The sequence below is a fragment of the Aulonocara stuartgranti genome (assembly GCF_965226115.1).
Source record: "Aulonocara stuartgranti genome assembly, chromosome: 3".
NCBI lineage: Eukaryota > Metazoa > Chordata > Actinopteri > Cichliformes > Cichlidae > Aulonocara > Aulonocara stuartgranti.
In genome coordinates this window covers 67,176,419-67,195,865 of record NC_138941.1, presented here as the reverse complement: position 1 = coordinate 67,195,865, position 19,447 = coordinate 67,176,419, and the positions used below count along the sequence as shown (strand labels likewise).

Sequence of the window (19,447 nt, the reverse complement as noted above, 5' to 3'; positions counted from 1 at the left end):
TCTGGAGCACCGACAGATATTTGGAGATGGAAGAGAACTGGATATCAGCTCGTCTCACAGCTGCTATCCAGACTAGACGCCTTTGTTTGCTAACATCGGTACACGAGCTGCCTCATGTTGCTTCCAGGTTGGGAAAGAATGAAAAGATAAACCATTTTCAAGCTTATTCTCTTGCCGGTCGTGTGATTGAACATTGCAGCCGACCACACAGCAACATTACTGTGACCGGTGACTTTCCTTAAGCAATGTCACTCACACTTTGCATCACTATGAGCTCAACAGTAATCAGATAAGGAGCCCAACACTACAAATGTCACACAATCACTGCACTTCTACTCTAACATCACTTGTCTGTCTGTGTTGAATCCTTCACAAGCACTCTTAGAGAGAAACAAACGTTAGCAATATGGAATGGAATGTGATGAAACCAGATATGTTTGGGATGGATGGGTTTTGCGCTATGAATTCTATAGTGAAAGTGTTGTTTTGTCTCTCTGTGCAGGCCACGGCCTATTATATGCCACAGCCTATTGGAGGCAGAGTTGCAGAGGCTAGAGTGACCACTGGCTATGTGCTTGCAGGGTGGTGGGTCTCAGAGGACAACTTCTAACCCTGTTAAAGGCAACACGTGGAGTGCAACTGGCAGTGTGGCATAGCTGGCTCTGGCCTTGGGACTGTGTGTTTTTATTTGATTCATAAATGGGACACTGGACTGATTTATCTTTTATCTCTTGATTTTTTTTTCTCAATAAATTATCTTTTAGAATTTTATTGACTGTCATCTTTTTGCCCACGACTGAGACGGTTGGTCAGACCTAGAATCTTTCTTTGGGTGTGTTACACTGCAGTCACTGATTCTGGCTTTAATTAATAACTGACGCTTACATGGTCTGAAATCAGACTTAAGAGTCACTACCTTTGTTCATTTTCCCCACATCATATTTACTGGTTGCCCACAAGTGCTCCCGAATATCACACAATTCTGGAAAGTCTGGGGCCAACCAACATAGTTCCACCTGCTAAATACACAGAGAAATGTCCCCCTTTTTTTATTAATAATAATAATAATAATGGATTGGATTTATATAGCACTTTATAGGCACCCAAAGCGCTTTGCAATGTCACTATTCAGTCACTCTCGCATTCACACACTGGTGGAGGCAGCTACAGTTGTAGCCACAGCTGCCCTGGGGCAGACTGACAGAAGCGAGGCTGCCATATCGCACCATCAGCCCCTCTGGCCAACACCAGTAGGCGGTAGGACACAACGACACAACGACCAGGACAGAGAGCCCGGGGATCGAACTGGCGACCTTCTGGTTACAGATACGCTTACACGGTCACCCCTGAGCCACGGTTAGAAGCTGCAGAGTTCACACAACACTAATCTTCACCATTAAATGCTTCCTAAACACTTTCTTCCCCAGGTCTGTGCTTTTTGTAACCTGTTCATGTGTTATGCCTTTCATTCCGTTGTGTTCTGGTGTGAAAGTAAGAGGCAGGAGAAAGCACTGGGTCTTTGGCTCTTTACTACACATCTGCAACACAGAAATACGGGTCTGATCTGTGTGTGTCACACGCCTGCCAGTACAGCACAAAATAAAAAATATGTCACTGAAAGATCATCAAAACAACTTATAAGAGCAATAAACAAAATAATTCAAAAACAAATAAACAGTCAAATACAATTTAATAACCAGGACCCAATATTCTAGTGCTTATAGTTCAAACATTCAATTCAATTCAATTTTATTTATATAGCGCCAAATCACAACAAAAGTCGCCTCAAGGCGCTTCATAGATACAGAGAAAAACCCAACAATCATATGACCCCCTATGAGCAAGCACTTTGGCGATAGTGGGAAGGAAAAACTCCCTTTTAACAGGAAGAAACCTCCGGCAGAACCAGGCTCAGGGAGGGGCGGCCATCTGCTGCGACCGGTTGGAGTGAGAGAAGGAAGACAGGATAAAAGACATGCTGTGGAAGAGAGACAGAGGTTAATAACAGATATGATTCAATGCAGAGAGGTCTGTTAATACATAGTGAGTGAGAAAGGTGACTGGAAAGGAAAAACTCAATGCATCATGGGAATCCCCCGGCAGCCTGCGTCTATTGCAGCATAACTAAGGGAGGATTCAGAGTCACCTGATCCAGCCCTAACTATATGCTTTAGCAAAAAGGAAAGTTTTAAGCCTAATCTTAAAAGTAGACAATCATTGAAGAAATGAATTGCAGTGAGAAGCTAAAAAAACAGCTTCTCAACCAAACAGCTTGCATCAATTTTGAGAGGCCTGCACCACACCACCAGCTAGAGGAGTCCATCCCTCCACCCTGAGGAAAATCCTCAACTGGCTTCACACCTTCTACTGCAGATTTGAAAGTCAGTCTGTTCACACCTCCAATCTGTTCACCTCACATCTACACAAGACTTCCTGCAGCCCTCACCCCCCTCTGCTCTGATCCCCCTTGACCTCTTCTCACCTGTCTGCACTAAAGTACCGTGAGAAGGATGTGTCTGCTCTGCAAGAGACAGAAGCCCAGGAAGCCTTCAAGATCTAACTACTCAAAAATGTTGTGTGGATATTGAATATTTGTGTTTGGTAATCAATGTGCATGTCTGTTTTAGATTTTTAAGAATTTTATGCTTGTTTATCTTGATATGTATGGATTAGCCTAGTTTTTGTTTTATCTTTCATGAAAAACATTTAAAAATAGAGAATAGCTAATATACTCAATATTAGTTATATCTTTTTTTGCCATGAACACCCCAATCTGGTATGCTTACCCCCAAATTTTATTTACAACAACACAAATTATACATACCAAGTGATGGATGTTGTATTAACATTTTGTCGATGCTTAAAATCTGGAGATGAAATTGAAAAACTTAAACGTCTTTTCTTGTAGGGCCAACACACATAAGTGAGTAGTTAGCATGTATATTAATGCCCATTCATTTCACTCCTCTTGGAAGTTATGAAATTGAAAAGTTAGTTGTCAGGAGATTTCTTCTCAAAGAGTATCCCTCCATGGCGCAATTCCAGCTGCTGATTGTGAAAAGGGCTCGGAGGCCAGTACGTAAAATGTGGACTCAAGTGAAGATTCAACCACAGGAGGCAGTGATAAGATTTCACGTAAGCCTTATTGACCACAAGAGTAAAGATCGACACGAGGGAAGAAAGCTTGGCAGGAAGTCTCTGACGTGGTGAAACTGTAAACAGAGGGAGAGTGTGGTTAGGAAGGAAGTGAGGGGAGCGAAGACTGGTGAAGTGAGGGTTACTGGATTTGTGTCTTACTTGACAGTTGGAGCGCATATGGCTCTGGAGGGAGGGGAGAGTGGCCTGGTGAGCATCTTGGAAGGCGAGTGAGGGGAAAGGATTGGACCTGGCTTTCCCTGAGATCCAGAGGAGACAAGCATCTCTACGACACCAACTGTCTGCCATCGATAACGCAGTTTTGAGATCCCTTCCCAGGCGCCTCAATGGCCACTCACACCTTGCATCAGATGATCTCAGTAGTTCCAATAATAAGGGAAGGTCTCATCGTGGTTTCACCTGAAATCTCTGATAATGACCCATGACCCATTTTTTTCACATCTTGGCTCATGGGATGAGGCAAATTATTATTATTATTGGGTCAGACTCCCTGCATATAATTTGCTTATATGCAGCAGCCTTTTCTGGTTGTTTTCACAGCATATCTATGTGCTTTGAAAAAGCACTCGCCGCTCCTTGATGGGATGGATCTCTAGATGCTCTTTTGTGAGAATATCATCCTCTTCATTCAATCCCTATGCTCATTGGTTCAGAGATGGACAGGTCATTTCCTGCAGATTCAGATAGAAAATATATATGTATTTAATTTTTTTAATTATGTATTATGTATTTATTATTTAGATGTATATTAGCATCTATATTATTTTAATGCTTTACCTCTACATCGATATAAAGATACCATGATGAGAGTGGAGATGAAGTATGGACAGAAGACCACCAGATAGCGAATGAGTGTAAAGTCAAAATGAAGGGAAGTTTGAGAAGTTCCTGGAGTTTCTGGAGTAGGAAGGGCTGTAATTGCAGGTATATCTGCAGACAGAATCCCACCTGTTCAGGTGAAAATGTGGATGAAGTGAGTGGAAAAAAATCAGAGTGAAGCTCCTCACCTGTGACAGTGATCCAGCTGGATGGAGACTCTCCATGACCACTGATGTCACACTTGTAGAGGCCTTCATCAGACCTGGAAACATGCTGGATGGTCATGTGACCTGTAGGCTGCTTCCTGATGAGGGAGCCATCTTTATAGAAAGCAGCTGGGAGGTTGGAGGGAGTGGTCTTTGTTTTACAGAGCAGAGTGACGTCATCTCCCTCCATCACAGGGAGGACAGGACTCTGCAGGATCACTGATCCACCTCAACACAGAGACAAACTACAGCATTTCATCCATTTACACACAGCTTCATCAACACTAACTCCACACACTCAGCTTACCAGTGACTGTCAGGTTAACCATGTTACTGATGGGACCCTCTCTGGACTCACACCAGTAAACTCCACTGTCCCACGTGTAGATGTAGCTCATGGTACATGAAGAAACAGACCATATTCCAAAGTCAGCTCCACACTGAATCATCAGTTTTTTGCTTGTGTTTCTCCACAGACTGAACGAGCTGCGAGCAGAGCCGTCATCCTCCTCACAGTGCAAAGTTACAAGGCTTCCTTTAAAGAATTGAGAGCTGCTGGGACTCACAGTGAGATGAGCTGTTCGGTAAGGGGGACATAAGATATTACCAAATAGTTATTTGGAACAAAAATATTTGTATCTGGGAACAGAAAAACTTCATATCAAAAAGCTGAGTTTCCTTATGAGACCACAGTGCATGCCTTGGTCATTTAGACCAGTGGTCCCCAACCCCCAGGCCATGGACCAGAACCGGTCCATGAGTTGTTTGGTACAGGGCTGCGAGAGTTGAGGTTCGGGTGTGAAATTTATGGTTTTCGGGGTTTTTTTATTGGTGTTTATCGTTTTATCGTTATTATTTCTTGTCTTTCATCGTTAACATAGTTTCCCTGGGTCTTTTCTCGTATGTTATGAATAAATTTGTCAAGAACTGTAGTTCTAACATGCAAGCTTGACCCAGAAGCAAACACAATACGCAGGAAATGCGCACAGAATAAACTTTATTTCTCAACTAAATGTGACCCGTGGTAGGTACCTATTTAAAATAGGACAGAGCCGTAGGCGCACAGTCAGTTTAAAAGAGTTTAATTTTTTAATACAAAATAAAAGAAACAGTGTAACAGCGGCACCTCAAACCAATTAAAAACGTTACCTTATTAGAGACGATAAAACTGTGCGATTGCCCGTGAGACGGGACAAGCGCTGCGGGGAACCGTTTAAAAACAAATCGACATAGCACACAGGTTAAACATGGACGGCAACTCACACATGACCCCAAATGGGTAAAACACTATAGAAAAAAAGTCAAATCTTCAGTGCCGTCTTCACTCGGGCCCACCGCTGTGCATGCAAAAGCGGGGAGACAAAAAAAAGGATTTGTTTTCCCTGCAGCGCCTTCACCGTCTGCGACAATATATATATATATATATATATATATATATATATATATATATATATATATATATATAAAAATAAATAAAGGGGTTAAAATACTAAAAGGATCAATATCTGTGGTGCCTACTGATACAGAAAAAGTAAAACCAAAAACCAAAACCATCGACAGCCGCAGCAGTCAGTCTGTCGGCTTACACCAGTTTAAAACAAATTAAAACACACTGATGTGTCGGGTCCTTTGCCCGCAGCCAGAAATCCACCTGGCAAAGCAGCAGCTCGGTACTCTGTCCACAAGTTTGTGTCACACCCTAATAAATGTGGGTCAGTGGCGATGAAGTCCACTATACCGTTCTCACGGGAGCAATGTTTCCCACCGTTCTAACAGAAGTTTAGGGGAAGGACGCGTATCAGACTTTCATAGTTAAGAAACACCAACTTGCCCAACTCGGACCAAGCACTCGCAGCTTCAGGTTTGCAGAGGAATACCCAATTGCCCACACCTGCGCTTATGAAAGGAGCGAAGACCAGCTCCGCCCACCAGGGGCGGTCCCAAATCTCCAGGTCTCACCTGTCACATTCTCCCCCCTGGTCTTTGCATTGGCGACCCGACAATGGAACCTTAAAGCCACGGTCTATAAAAAGCTGTAACTGAATGTACACTAGGTGGCCTGGCTTCAGCTGATTGGGGCAGATGGTGTGGATTGGAATGGTGGCCAGCTGTTGAGCGTGTCGTTCTTCTAACTGTACCACTTTCAGCTAATGGAGTGGGGACACTACACTGTGGAGTCAGGGTACCAGGATTAGTCCTTCTGGACTGCGGCCTCATTACTATAGCCAGGTCCTCTGGGAGTTGTTGGGGACAAGGTGCAGAATCAGTTTGTACACTTTGGGGGTCACCTCTTGGGGACTCCCTTCGTTGCCACACATAAAAGTCTCCCTCATTCTCAGACGGGGGTAACCGGTCAGGTGAACTTCTAGGGTTAGCAGTTTGCTGGAGCTCTGCCCTTATTTTCTCACAGATATCAGCAGGGATCGGCTTGATAAATTGTCTATTAACCTGTCTTTTCTGTTCTGGATCATTGAGTGGGGCCACTGTATACACAGGACCAGCATCAGCAGGGGCACGGACAATACAATACGGTGTAACGCCCCAAAAATCTTGGATTTTATTCCTTCCCCGAATGCTATGATCTCTCAAATACACTAACTGATGCAATGGCAAGGGGTCAGAAGCTGGGGCAGGTTGACGATCTGCACGCAGCGTCGCTGCTGCTTTGGTGCGGTTACTCACACCTTTATAAGCTACATCTAGACGTTTCTGATGCTCTTGGACCCAAGTGTGTACCGGGCCGTGGGTGGGTTCCTCCACTCTGCCTAACAGGAAGTCAACTGGGAGCTGGGGCTCTTGGCCAAACATAAGAAAATAGGGTGACTCACCCGTAGTTTGATGGATTGTGGTATTGTAAGAAAAGGTGAGCTGCTGTAAATACATGGGCCAATGACGCTTTTGCTCAGGGGGCAGGGTTCTCAACAGATCATGCAGAGTCCGATTAAAACGCTCACACTGGCCATTACCTTGTGGGTGGTAAGGAGTGGTGCGAGTCTTTTCCACACCATATAACTGGCATAGCTGCTGAACTAATGCTCCTTCAAAACTCCTCCCCTGATCGGAGTGGATCCTAGAGGGAACACCAAAGCGATAAAACCACTCATAAACCAAAACACTGGCCACAGTAGTTGCCTTTTGATCCTTAGTAGAAATGGCCTGAGTGAACTTTGAAAACACATCAGTAAGAATCAATACATTTTCACGGCCATCAACGGAGGGTTCAAGGCATGTGAAATCAATTGCCAGAATCTGATTGGGCCTCGCAGCCATGAGGTGACCCATGGTTGTTTTAGGTTTGGGATAAACTGCTTTAGCCTGCGCACAACGTTCACATTGCTGACAGTAATCCTGAACCTCCTTAGACATACCTGGCCAATAACACCTCTTGCGTATCAAGTCTGCAGTCCTGTCAGTTCCCTGATGACCATGGTCATTATGCAAGCCATGTAAAACCTCATTCTTGAGACTCTGAGGGACCACTAATTGGCACACTGGTTCCCCCCCATCTGGCTGAAAGATCTGCCGATAAAGGACGCCCTCCTTTTCTACCAGTTTCCTCCACTGGCGCAACATTTCCAGCACTGCTGCTGGCAAATCTCTTCTCTCCTGGCAAGTAGGGCCAGTTCCTCTGCGCCAAAACTTCAAAAAACCACTAATCGTGGGGTCCTCCCTCTGCAAAGTAGCAAGGTCTGCAAGTGAATGAGAGGGTAAAACCGAAATCATAGATTGGATTACTTGGCCTTCAAGTTTTGTACCCGCAAGGTCTCCAGTACTGCTCCTAGGCGCTGAATATGCTCATCTACTGTGGTAGAGAAGACAATCACATCATCCAAGTACAACAACAAAGACTGGTGATTCTGGGAACCAAACATTCGCTCCATCAATCTCTGAAAGGTGCTTGGTGCATTACAGAGGCCAAACGGCATGCGGTTGAACTCAAATAACCCAAAAGGAGTACAGAAAGCAGTTTTCTTTTTGTCTGGCTCAGCAACAGGGACCTGATTGTAGCCACTAGCCAAGTCCAAGGTAGAGAACCAACATGCACCTGACAACACATCCAAGGACTCCTCAATTCGGGGCAAGGGAAAAGCATCCTTCCTAGTCCTTGAGTTCAGCAGACGGTAATCCACACAAAGCCTAATACTGGAGTCCTTCTTTCGTACTACCACGATTGGGGATGCAAAAGGGCTACAACTTTCTCTGATCACCTGACTCTCCAACAGGTGTTGAATATGGGCCTTAACGCTCTCATACTCTGAAGGTGGAATCCGTCGATACCGCTGGCGGACCGGAGTCTCATCTAAAAGTGGGATCTCATGAGTCATTAAATTGGTACACCCTAAGTCACCATCATGTGAAGAAAAAACAGATTGGTAGTCACGCAAAAGGGCCCTTACCCTGTCCTGATCCTGTACAGTGAGGGCTGAGAGATCAATTGCATTAATTGCAGTTTTCAGAGGGTTGGATTCCACACTCTGGGTTGCCATGGTAACACGTTTTTCCTCTCCCAAATCTTCCAAGAGCCTGGTCGAGCCATCCGATTGGCTGACAATTTCAACTTGGCACAAGGTGCCAAGCTGACTGCGAGGTGGCAAAATGGCCTCAGTTAATCCCACATTGGTAACTGGGATAAATGCAGTGCCACTGACCACCTGGACCAAAGCTGGAGAAGAAAGGAGACCATGAGGCAAACCGGCATCTAATGGTTCGAAAAGCGCTGTTCCAGTGTGTGCTGAAGGGACTTTCCGACATGTAGTTGGTACAAACTTCATTGTGCCTGCGGGGATGCAAATTTTTCTCCTACCCTTAACTCTCACTGGGCCACTAACTTGTGCTTCAGGCTGTAGCTGCGCTGTATGGCAACGCTGCAAAGCCTGCTGCCAAGGATCCTCCTGCACTAAAGGAAGGTCAAAAAGAGCAGAGCCATGTTCCAAAAACAGCTCCCTATAACACTCACGGATCACATTCATGCCGAGTACTCCACATATTTCTGAGTTGGGGCTGGGCTCCAAAGGATCTCTAACAACTAACACACCACGTTTCGGTATTTGCCTCCCTAACACTTGGCAATCAAGCTCCAGGTAGCCAACATAGGGAATATCTAGCCCATTAGCTGCCCGTAACCGCAGCCAATGGCATGCTTTCAGTTTCTCTGGACCCCAGTTCTTAAAATGTTTGGCAAAAAAACTCTCCGTGATGGTAGTGACCATGGATCCAGTGTCTAATAAACAGGAGACATCTACCCCTCCCATATTAATGGTAACCTTTGAACAGGAGCCTACCAACTTGGGTGGGGGACCAGACATTTGAGCATTACAACTGTTGGAGCCAGTTATGTCCCCATCTGATATGTGGCTCAGCATAACAGAGGGTGCTAGTTTTCCACCTGCATGGAAAACGTACCCTGCCCAGATGAGCTCCTGCTAGGGGCTGTAGATTCAAAGGCTACTACCCTCTCATTATCACAGTCTTTAGCAAAATGGCCAGGCTTCTGACACCGTCTGCAAATAACCTGCCTTCCTCTCTGCATGAACCTAGACTTACTTGATGTATGGGCAACTCTCAACTCATGTGTAAGCTGATCAATCTGGGCCTGCTGCCGTTTTAACATTTCCTTAACCTCTGCTAATTCTGACCCAATAGTATCCCTTGGCCCCTTTGTTTGTCCTGTATGCTGAATGCTGTAGACTGCTGGGACAGAATAAGTCCTGAACCGGCCGGGTTCTACTCCTACTCTGCCTTCCCGCTCCCACCTGAGGCCTTCATCTCTTAAAGTATGGAGGTCATAATCTGGATGTTCGCGAACAATCCTTTTAAGCTCGCGGCTCAAATTTCCATCCCGGACACCCTCTACAAACTGATCAGAAAGCAGTCTAGCAGCCTCAGGAATTCGCCTCTCTGGACAACTTTGGATCATTTTGTCCATGAGAGAAAACAATGCATGTGAGAATTCCCTCAGTGACTCTCCTTCTTGCTGCCTTCTTGCATAAAAAGCTTCCTTAACAGCAATAAAGGACATGGGGCAACCATACTGGCTAAGGAGAATATCAAAAATGCGGTCTGGATCTTCTCTTACTTGCTGGGACCTATATTTTATTTCCTCACGAGCATCACCAGTCAAATGATCATAGATATAATGGGCTCCATCAACAGGGGCAAGTCTACGAGTGCGCATCACAGATTTTATTTCCTCCACCCAACTTTGGACACTAATTTCCCCAGTTCCACTAAACAGGGGGCACGACCTCTCTCTAGGGATATAAACCAGCCTCTCTTGGAGAGAGCCCTCCATAGGGGTAGAGTCATGAGGTCTACAGGGGCTAGAAATGCCTGATTGGGACTCCATAATAAAAAATAAAAACCCTCAACAGTAAGTGCCTACTGTGTTTAAATGCAGATTACACTTTGTTACCACCAGGATTTACCAGCTGCTGCTTTGCCTAAAAAAATAAATACAAATATAAAACAGTTTAAAACACACACCCATAAAAATAAAAATTTTACACAAACCAACTGACTAATCGCTGTGCACACCTAGAGGCTCATCCTGTCCGACAACGCCAGTTTGTGACCCGTGGTAGGTACCTATTTAAAATAGGACAGAGCCGTAGGCGCACAGTCAGTTTAAAAGAGTTTAATTTTTTAATACAAAATAAAAGAAACAGTGTAACAGCGGCACCTCAAACCAATTAAAAACGTTACCTTATTAGAGACGATAAAACTGTGCGATTGCCCGTGAGACGGGACAAGCGCTGCGGGGAACCGTTTAAAAACAAATCGACATAGCACACAGGTTAAACATGGACGGCAACTCACACATGACCCCAAATGGGTAAAACACTATAGAAAAAAAGTCAAATCTTCAGTGCCGTCTTCACTCGGGCCCACCGCTGTGCATGCAAAAGCGGGGAGACAAAAAAAAGGATTTGTTTTCCCTGCAGCGCCTTCACCGTCTGCGACAATATATATATATATATATATATATATATATATATATATATATATATAAATAAAGGGGTTAAAATACTAAAAGGATCAATATCTGTGGTGCCTACTGATACAGAAAAAGTAAAACCAAAAACCAAAACCATCGACAGCCGCAGCAGTCAGTCTGTCGGCTTACACCAGTTTAAAACAAATTAAAACACACTGATGTGTCGGGTCCTTTGCCCGCAGCCAGAAATCCACCTGGCAAAGCAGCAGCTCGGTACTCTGTCCACAAGTTTGTGTCACACCCTAATAAATGTGGGTCAGTGGCGATGAAGTCCACTATACCGTTCTCACGGGAGCAATGTTTCCCACCGTTCTAACAGAAGTTTAGGGGAAGGACGCGTATCAGACTTTCATAGTTAAGAAACACCAACTTGCCCAACTCGGACCAAGCACTCGCAGCTTCAGGTTTGCAAAGGAATACCCAATTGCCCACACCTGCGCTTATGAAAGGAGCGAAGACCAGCTCCGCCCACCAGGGGCGGTCCCAAATCTCCAGGTCTCACCTGTCACATAAAGGCGACCCGGAATAACCAAAGGGAACATGCTGTTTCAATGTTAGAACAGAAGTGACCTGGAGATAAATGATTTGGGAACGCCATGATCAGAACCGTGGGAGGCTGCAACAGAAAAGGGAGCGAGTTACTGGGGAGCAGGGAGATAACAGCATACAACGGGGTAGAGCTATTTATCTTACGATCGGGCCGGACCGTTGGAAATGGAGGCAGGGGTGAATGTCCGCGGGAGAGGATTCCACGGAGACGGAGAGGATGATGACAGGTGGTTTATCTGAACTCCAGGCAGGCAGGAGGACATGCAGGTGAAAGCTCAGTAACACAGTAGCAGGAAACACAGTAACAGGATTAACACAGTTCATAGAAAGCAGAAATTCCTCATCAACCTTCGCAAGGGGCGAACTAGCGTGGAGCAGCCGGCAGTGAGGGGTTAAATAGTCCCCCTGGTGATCGCCTGAAATGGGATGAAGGTGTGAAGACGACAGCCACACCCGCAGGTGTGGGCATCCCAACCGCTCCTCAGACACTGAGCTGTGGACCATGGCAAAATTATCTTTTTTTTTTGGTGCCGGTACTGGATTTATTTTGTTATATTTATCCACGACACCTTAAAGGCCAGTCCGTGAAAATATTGTCAGACATAAACTGCTCCGTAGCCAACAGAACCACAAGAATCATGTGGTTCTGTTGGCTTCATCAGGTGACGATTTCCAGCTCACACTGGAGCATTTTGCAGCTGTGTGTGAAATGGTGGGAATAAAAATCAGCACCTCCAAAAGCCATGGTCCTCAGCCGGAAAAGGATGGAGTGCTCACTCTGGATCAAGGATGTGCTCCTGCCCCAAGTGGAGGAGTTTATCTTGGGGTCTTTTTAACAAGTGAGGGGAGAAGGTAGCAGGAGAGTGACAGATGGATTGGTGCTGCAGTGGCAGTGATTCAGAGATTGATAGAGAGCTACGTGAATTTCTTAATTCACCTATGATCACAAACTTTGGGTGGTGACCAAATGAACGCTGCTTTAGAGATAGGGTGAGGAGTTTGGCCATCTGGGAGGGGCTCAGAGTAGAGCCGCGGCTGCTCCACATCGAAAGGGAGACAGTTGAGGTGGTTCGAGCTTCTGACAAGGATGCCTCCTGCGTGTCTCCTAGGTCACATGTTTCCAGGACAGGCTGGAGAGATTGTATCTCTTGGCTGGCCTGAGAATCCCTTGGTGGTCTCCCGGAAGTCTGGAAGAGGTGGCAGGTCTGAGCTTCTCTATTTAGGCTGCTGCCCCTGTTTATCTGGCCCTAGATAAGGGTAGCTGATTCATTTAAATTGACACAATGATCCTGCTATAATCAGGTTTCTGTAAGGCACAGTAAATAAAGTTGAGCTCAATTCATATGCTAAGAGTTTTTTATGGATTTGTTTTGTTTTTGATGGTCTGGGAACAAACACAGTTTTAAGGTATTGGGGGGAATAACAAGAGACTCTACTTCCTGATGCTGGCACTGAACAGTCATGTATTTGGGGGTTTATTAAATTCGGCCAGATTTCTTGAAATGAGAGCAGATCCATCCAAATTTTCTAACCTCTGACATGAACAAATCCCTGGGGCCCATTTTCCTGGCCGCTAAAGTATGACCTGTCAAAATGATAAATATTCAAAATATGAACATGATGCAAAAAAAAAAAAAAAAGGATATATAAATAAAATTTCAGCTTTTCAGCAAAAGTTAAAATAACAGAAAATCATAACATTCAATTTTCTTTGCTCTTATGCCATTTTGTCAGAGCTGGATGCATCTTTTTTTGGCAACAAGCTGGTTTAAGTTTGGTGTGAGGTCTTGTGTTGTAGAGATTCTCAGGGTGGACTGCAGGTGTTTATCAGTGAGACGACTCCTGTGTGCTGTTTTGTTGATCCTTATCACTGAAAACAGCTTCTGCATAACAATAATAATAAATCTATATAAAACGATCTCGCTGGTCAGAAATAAATGGCTGGATGTGGCCCACGGGCCTTGAGTTTGACACATGTGCTTTAGAGGGTTAAAGTTTGAAAGAGAAAAATTACTAACCTTGATGTGCATTGCAGCTCAGCAGTGAGGCGAGAACTAGAGGAAGTGACACCTAAGTTAGTTTGTTTTCACACTGCGCATTTATTTGATGCTCAGGAAGCTTCAGCCCTGCAGAACATGTTCTTTTCATAGTTCTCAAAATATATACAGCTCTTGTTTCTTTAGTCTAATCCAGACTCAGCTCATCATTGTTACAGTAAAAGTGTTAGAAGTAAACTTAAAAAGTTGCTGCTGTAACCAGTCATAGGGATGAGAAGATTTTTAAATTCTAATAATGTTCCCACAGAACAGCTATAGCTATCGCAAAGACATATTTCATATATAGCAAACGTTGTTGAATATACGGTTATTTGGTTTGTTACCATAATATCAACTTTTTCAAAATTTGTGTTTTAAAATGATTTCATAGTTTGGAGAAAGTGTAATGTGAGAATATCACAAACATTCTAAGAAACATTCTTGGAGCTGAAAACTCCAGATCAGCTCCGTACACTGAAAACTAGAAAAGACAACAGATCTGCAGTAGACTTCTCTGGTAAGATTTTTAAGGTAATTTTAAGTCATCACAGTTAAAGAAACATATTTTGCTTACAGAGCAGTGGCAGCAGAGTTGTTTCCTCCATTGTTTTTTCTCAGTAATGGTACTGAAACATTCAGCTGCTTAACTTTAAGCCCCTCCCAGTCCCCTATCCTGACTTGCTCTCCACTGTGATGTCCTCACCATTTACCTACACTGTGCTAGGATAGAAAGCAAGCACTCATGCAAGTCATTGAAATTCAGGTATTCTGATTACTTCCATGGCCATGGGTGTATAAAATCAAGCACCTAGGCATCCAGACTGCTTCTACAAACATATGTGAAAGAATTGGAGCTCAGTGAATTCTAGTAGTATCATGATAAGAGTCCAATCATAAAATTTCCTCACTAATAAATATTGCATAGTAAACTGTTTGTTTTAAAACCACTAACAGGAAGCACACACTCCAAATAGGAGTGCACCCGCCCGCAGCCAGCACACTGCAGCAGCACAGCCCAGGACATGCCACACACGTGCAATTAACCAAAAACCCAAATAATGTCACCACAAGCACAGTGTCTACCTGCGAAAAAAGGAACATCAACAGTCAGAATAATAAGTAGAATAAAAGAATGTCTGTCATGTCCTGTATTTACTTTCACTTTCCGTTCCACTGTCCACTGCATCGTGCACAGGGTCACAGAGGAGGTGGTGGCCACGCGCCACCAGGTCATCCACCTCCCACGGATGCCATGTGGAAAAGAATGAGTTGCCATGTCCAATGGGTTTGCACAGCTGGTAGGCCACAGGGCCTTTGTGAAGGGTGCTGGTGCAATCGACTGCTGCCATGTCTGCATCAAGCCCCCAGCGGCCCTGTCGGTCAGTGCTACAGCAACAGGAAGTTGTTCCCCTCCATGATCCTGCAGGCGGTATGTGACCATCAGGGCCGCTTTGTCGATACACATGTGGGCTGGCTGGGGTCAGGGCATGACTCCAGTGTCCTCCACAACAGCCCACTGTACCGACAGGCTCGTTACCATCCCCCAGGGCATTTCATCCTTGCAGATGGAGGGTACTCATGTCTCCAACATCCACTCCCCCTCATCACCACCTAAAAGAGGCCAGTCCACGGTGCGGGAGCCCAGCACTTTGACGCACATCACTCCAGGGCACACTCCGTCATGCCTTTGGAATGATGAAGATGAGGTTCCGTGTCATCTTCCTGCAAGCGCTGGAGGTGCACCACACCTTCGTGCCACATGTACATCACGCTAATATGAGCATCATTGTTGTTTGTCGAATCATAATGGCAACTGCACTGTATAATCTGGCATGTACACTGTACTCACAAGATTAAACATCTGTCGCAGGTCATAACAGCACGTGCCGTGCTGCACAGCATCTGCATCAGTGCTGGTGACATTGTGGCCCCAGATGAGGGGCCCGAGGATGATGCCCAAGATGATGGGGAGAATGGTGTGGAGGTAGTCAGTGGTGCACACTGGCGGGACCAGCTATCTGCTGAGGTGTCTGCCCTGGAGGAGGTACCCCCAGACCACGATTATTGTCATCAGGCAAGTATCCCTTAGTGTTGCATCTGCACAGTGCTGGGATTTCACGTGACAGATCTGTATTAACATGCTTGTTGTTACCATGTCGTTTTCCCACCGCCATGATTACAATCCAGGGACATGGGAGCTGTCAGTTTCACCAGCCCTGCAGACCCAAGTGGTGGATGATGTGGTGGACAGTGGGAACCAGCATGCCTGAGCAACATCTGGGGACGCCTATGTGGGATGCTCCACTCAGTACATGGTTATGCGAACCAGGGGTCTTACCTGTGGCACCTCCCTCATCTCTCTGGTCCTGATCCAGCGGACCAAGCAGCACTGCCCAAGACTCCCTGCTCAGGCAAATGTCAGGCCTGGTTGATGATGTATGTGCATGCTGGGACACTCAGGTTTATCCTGGACCACAGAGGGCAGTGCATTTCCCACAATCATGTTGTGTTTTACGTTGCACTGTTTATATTTTCACAATTTGGCATGTGCAATAGGTCAGGCCCCCCCGAAATTGTGTTATGTAGTTTGTGACAGACATGCACTCACAGTTGGGATGTTCTGGCTGTTTTATTTACACAACTGAAATAATCATGTTTGTACAAAACAAAGGTTGGGGTGCCAGCATAAATAAAGTGCAACTATGTACAGTGGCTGTCTGTGGACATGGCTCAGTCCTTTTTCTGCTCCACTAGCTTTTTGAGGACACCTATCAGCCTGTCCATCCTCTCGGCTCTCCGTTCCTCCATTTGGTGTTGCTGAGCCATGTCCTCTTTTATTAGGGCAAAGAGCTTATCCTCCTCGTCCCTCCTCTTTTTCGCCACCCGTGCCTCAGGCGGCTCCTCACCCTCCTACCCCTTCTGGTGTGGGAGTGGGTTGCCAACTGCTGCACTGGGTCCTGGTGTGTCCTACTGGATGGAGGAGATTAGGACAGGTGTCCTAGCACCTCATCCATGGCACCAAACTAGGGCCATGTTGCGGCAGTGGGCTTCCCCACTTGCACCCTCGCCCGTCGCTGGATACTTGCACTTCTGAGGGCATCACAAGTGGCAGTTGGCTGGCATTCCTGCCTGGTATATGTTGACATTTCTGTTTGCGGCTCAGGAAGGGTCATATTAGTACAGTCAGTGTTGGGAAGGTTACTTTTAAAATGTATTCCACTACAGATTACAGAATACATGCCCCAAAATGTATTTTCTAATGTATTCTGTTACGTTACTTAATGAGAGTAATGTATTCTGAATACTTTGGATTACTTAATATATTATCATGCTGTTTACAACTACCTGAATGTACTATTGCTGTGTGATTTATTACTATTACTGAAGGTCCGCGACTCCGAACCGTAGTAAAGGGACCTCTGACTAATACGTTGGTTCCGTGTCAGGCTCGTAGCTGAAAAACAGCTTTACTTTGTTGTGTGGGTCAACTTTTCTTGCGAGAGACAGAGAGAGGCGTTGAAAGACTGCTCCAACGGAACTTGTTGTTTTCGGAGGAAAACACGAACACGGTGTACAGTCGAGTCTTAATAGCTTACTTACAACTGGGCTCGTCAGGCACTCTTCTTGGCTGCAGTGGTTATTATTATATTTACATGCTTCCAGCTCCCGTTTCTGCTTGATGACAGCTCGTTCTTTTCCACTCGCCTTTTTCTCCCTCCTCTTGCTCACAGACACATAACGTGTATGGCAGTCCATTCTCCCTGCAACACGGACTACACTGCCCATGATGCTACATTCTTTAGAGCTATACCTGTAGCAATCTGCCTGTTAGCTTAGCACAACAACAACAACAAAAAGGCGCTCTCTCCCAGGAAACGCAGAGAGAGCGTCGCCCTGTAACCATGGCAACCGTAACGCTGCCGCCTGGAACAACAGTCCTGACCCGCGACAAAATGAAACAGGAAAGTACCGCAGTGTAATCCATTTATTTCAACAAAGTAACTGTATTCTAAATACCACCTTTTTAAACGGTAACTGTAACGGAATACAGTTACTCATATTTTGTATTTTAAATAAGACATGCATTCCGTTACTCCCCAACACTGAGTACAGTTGATTGCACTTGTAGTGGTGGTACTTTTATTCATACTGCCCTCCGTCTGGTACAGGATTCACAGCTTTGCGGGTCTGTGCGATTACGGTCACGTGGGCCCGACAGGTGTCACATGATTCACCTTGACATTTACTATTAACTTTCCATTAACTTATACATCTTGGCATTTGTTTCGCTCCTTCACACATTTGCAGTAGTTGCTGTCCCCTACCACCGTTTCAACCTCGTCCGCAGCTGATGCCATCATTACGCACTGACCTGGCTGCATCACGCTGTGCATTGTGGGATATATGGGACCACGAAGCGTGCACCGGACCACGCTTGATATCTGGGAAAATCGACGGCACGTTTGGAGTATGCATTTGAAGTACACTTCAAATTGGGACAGCCATCGTCGTGTGGCGGTGACGTAATTCCACTCAAAATGCGGTCTCCAAATCGGGACACAGCCTCACTCTCCCTCGACGTGATGAGCACATGACCACTGATGCGCTCATTTGGGTGCACTTGATTCTTGACATCCTGAGGCCCAGCCAGCAGGGAATTTGCACCTAAGTCATGGTTGGCTTTGTTCAGCATGAAGACAGCTAGCCTTACTCTATTCAAAATTGACAAGCAGCTGATGACAATTTGCTCATAACTGACATCTTCAATTTCTCTGTTGAGTAGATTACGGCTGGATTATTCTTTGTTGACCATAACATTTTACTTTAAATTTTAAAACAACTACAATATTATACTACAGCAACATCAAAATACTTTTACTTTTCTTCTTATATATAAGATTTTATAAAAAAAACAGCAGGTTCCCACACTTCGTATTCTTAACATCTCTGATGAGAAACAAAAGCCTTCATACAAAAGTTTGTTTGAAACGGAAACACCCAAACCCACAAAGCTGCCATCTGCTTTCAGTGTACGCTGACACATTTTACCACAGAGCACATTCTCACGAGAAGAAGACGGTTCTTAGCCGAAACAGGAAAAAAATGAGGTTAGTTAACTAGAATCAGCAAGACCACTGTGGTTTTAGTTTCAGAAATTTAAGGAAGTCAAAAGTACTCACTGTATTAAAAGGATGTTTGTGTCACGGTCTGGCTGGCAGACCGTGGGGGTTTAGGGAAGGACCCAGGCGCGGTGCTCTGTGTGCGAACAGTGCGTTTATTTACAGTGGAACCAAACAACAATAAAGCCCCCTGTTTTCTCCAGACTCCCGTGTTGTGCCTTCTCAAAAAGTCCGTGCTCCGTGTTCTCCACTCTCGTGTGTTCTACACACACCACGTGCCTGCTGCCCTCCGATGTTCCACGCTCCTCCTGAGGGGAAAATAACAGAGGGAGCCGTCAAGACCATTGATTGTAGAAAAGATGGACGACGCGACACCGCCTCCTACCATTGTGCAAAAGTGAAGCCAAAATATCCCGCAAAATATCCCCAAAACTCCCTTTTAACAGGAAGAAACCTCCAGCAGAACCAGGCTCAGGGAGGGGCGGGGCAATCTGCTGCGACCGGTTGGGATGAGAGAAGGAAAACAGGATAAAGACATGCTGTGGAAGAGAGACAGAGGTTAATAAC

General features: G+C 45.3%; 2 protein-coding genes across 2 annotated transcripts in view; one reads left to right on the top strand and one right to left on the bottom strand.

Annotated features, from left to right (window-relative positions):
- The window catches only part of LOC309695629 (uncharacterized protein), a 409,672-nt gene that overhangs the window by 377,402 nt on the left and 12,823 nt on the right, over positions 1–19,447 (top strand). The window lies entirely within an intron of this gene.
- Positions 1,513–14,368, bottom strand: LOC309695087 (Fc receptor-like B). The gene is made up of 7 exons (XM_082515532.1): positions 14,335–14,368; positions 13,743–13,778; positions 4,489–4,758; positions 4,164–4,409; positions 3,934–4,086; positions 3,298–3,827; positions 1,513–3,212 (listed from the first exon to the last, which is right to left on the bottom strand). Exons 1-6 carry the CDS (start codon positions 14,363–14,365, stop codon positions 3,781–3,783), a joined length of 783 nt encoding a protein of 260 aa, XP_082371658.1. The 5' UTR covers positions 14,366–14,368; the 3' UTR covers positions 1,513–3,212; positions 3,298–3,780.

What these genes read in the sequence shown, in the direction of transcription:
- LOC309695087 (XM_082515532.1), bottom strand. Translation starts at nt 14,365, where the DNA reads ATGGAGGAAACAACTCTGCTGCCACTGCTCT. An exon ending in AACTCTGCTGCCACTGCTCT is followed by an intron (nt 13,779 to 14,334) that starts GTAAGCAAAATA and finishes CACTTCCTCTAG; the next exon opens with TTCTCGCCTCACTGCTGAGC. An exon ending in GAGCTGCAATGCACATCAAG is followed by an intron (nt 4,759 to 13,742) that starts GTTAGTAATTTT and finishes CTTACCGAACAG; the next exon opens with CTCATCTCACTGTGAGTCCC.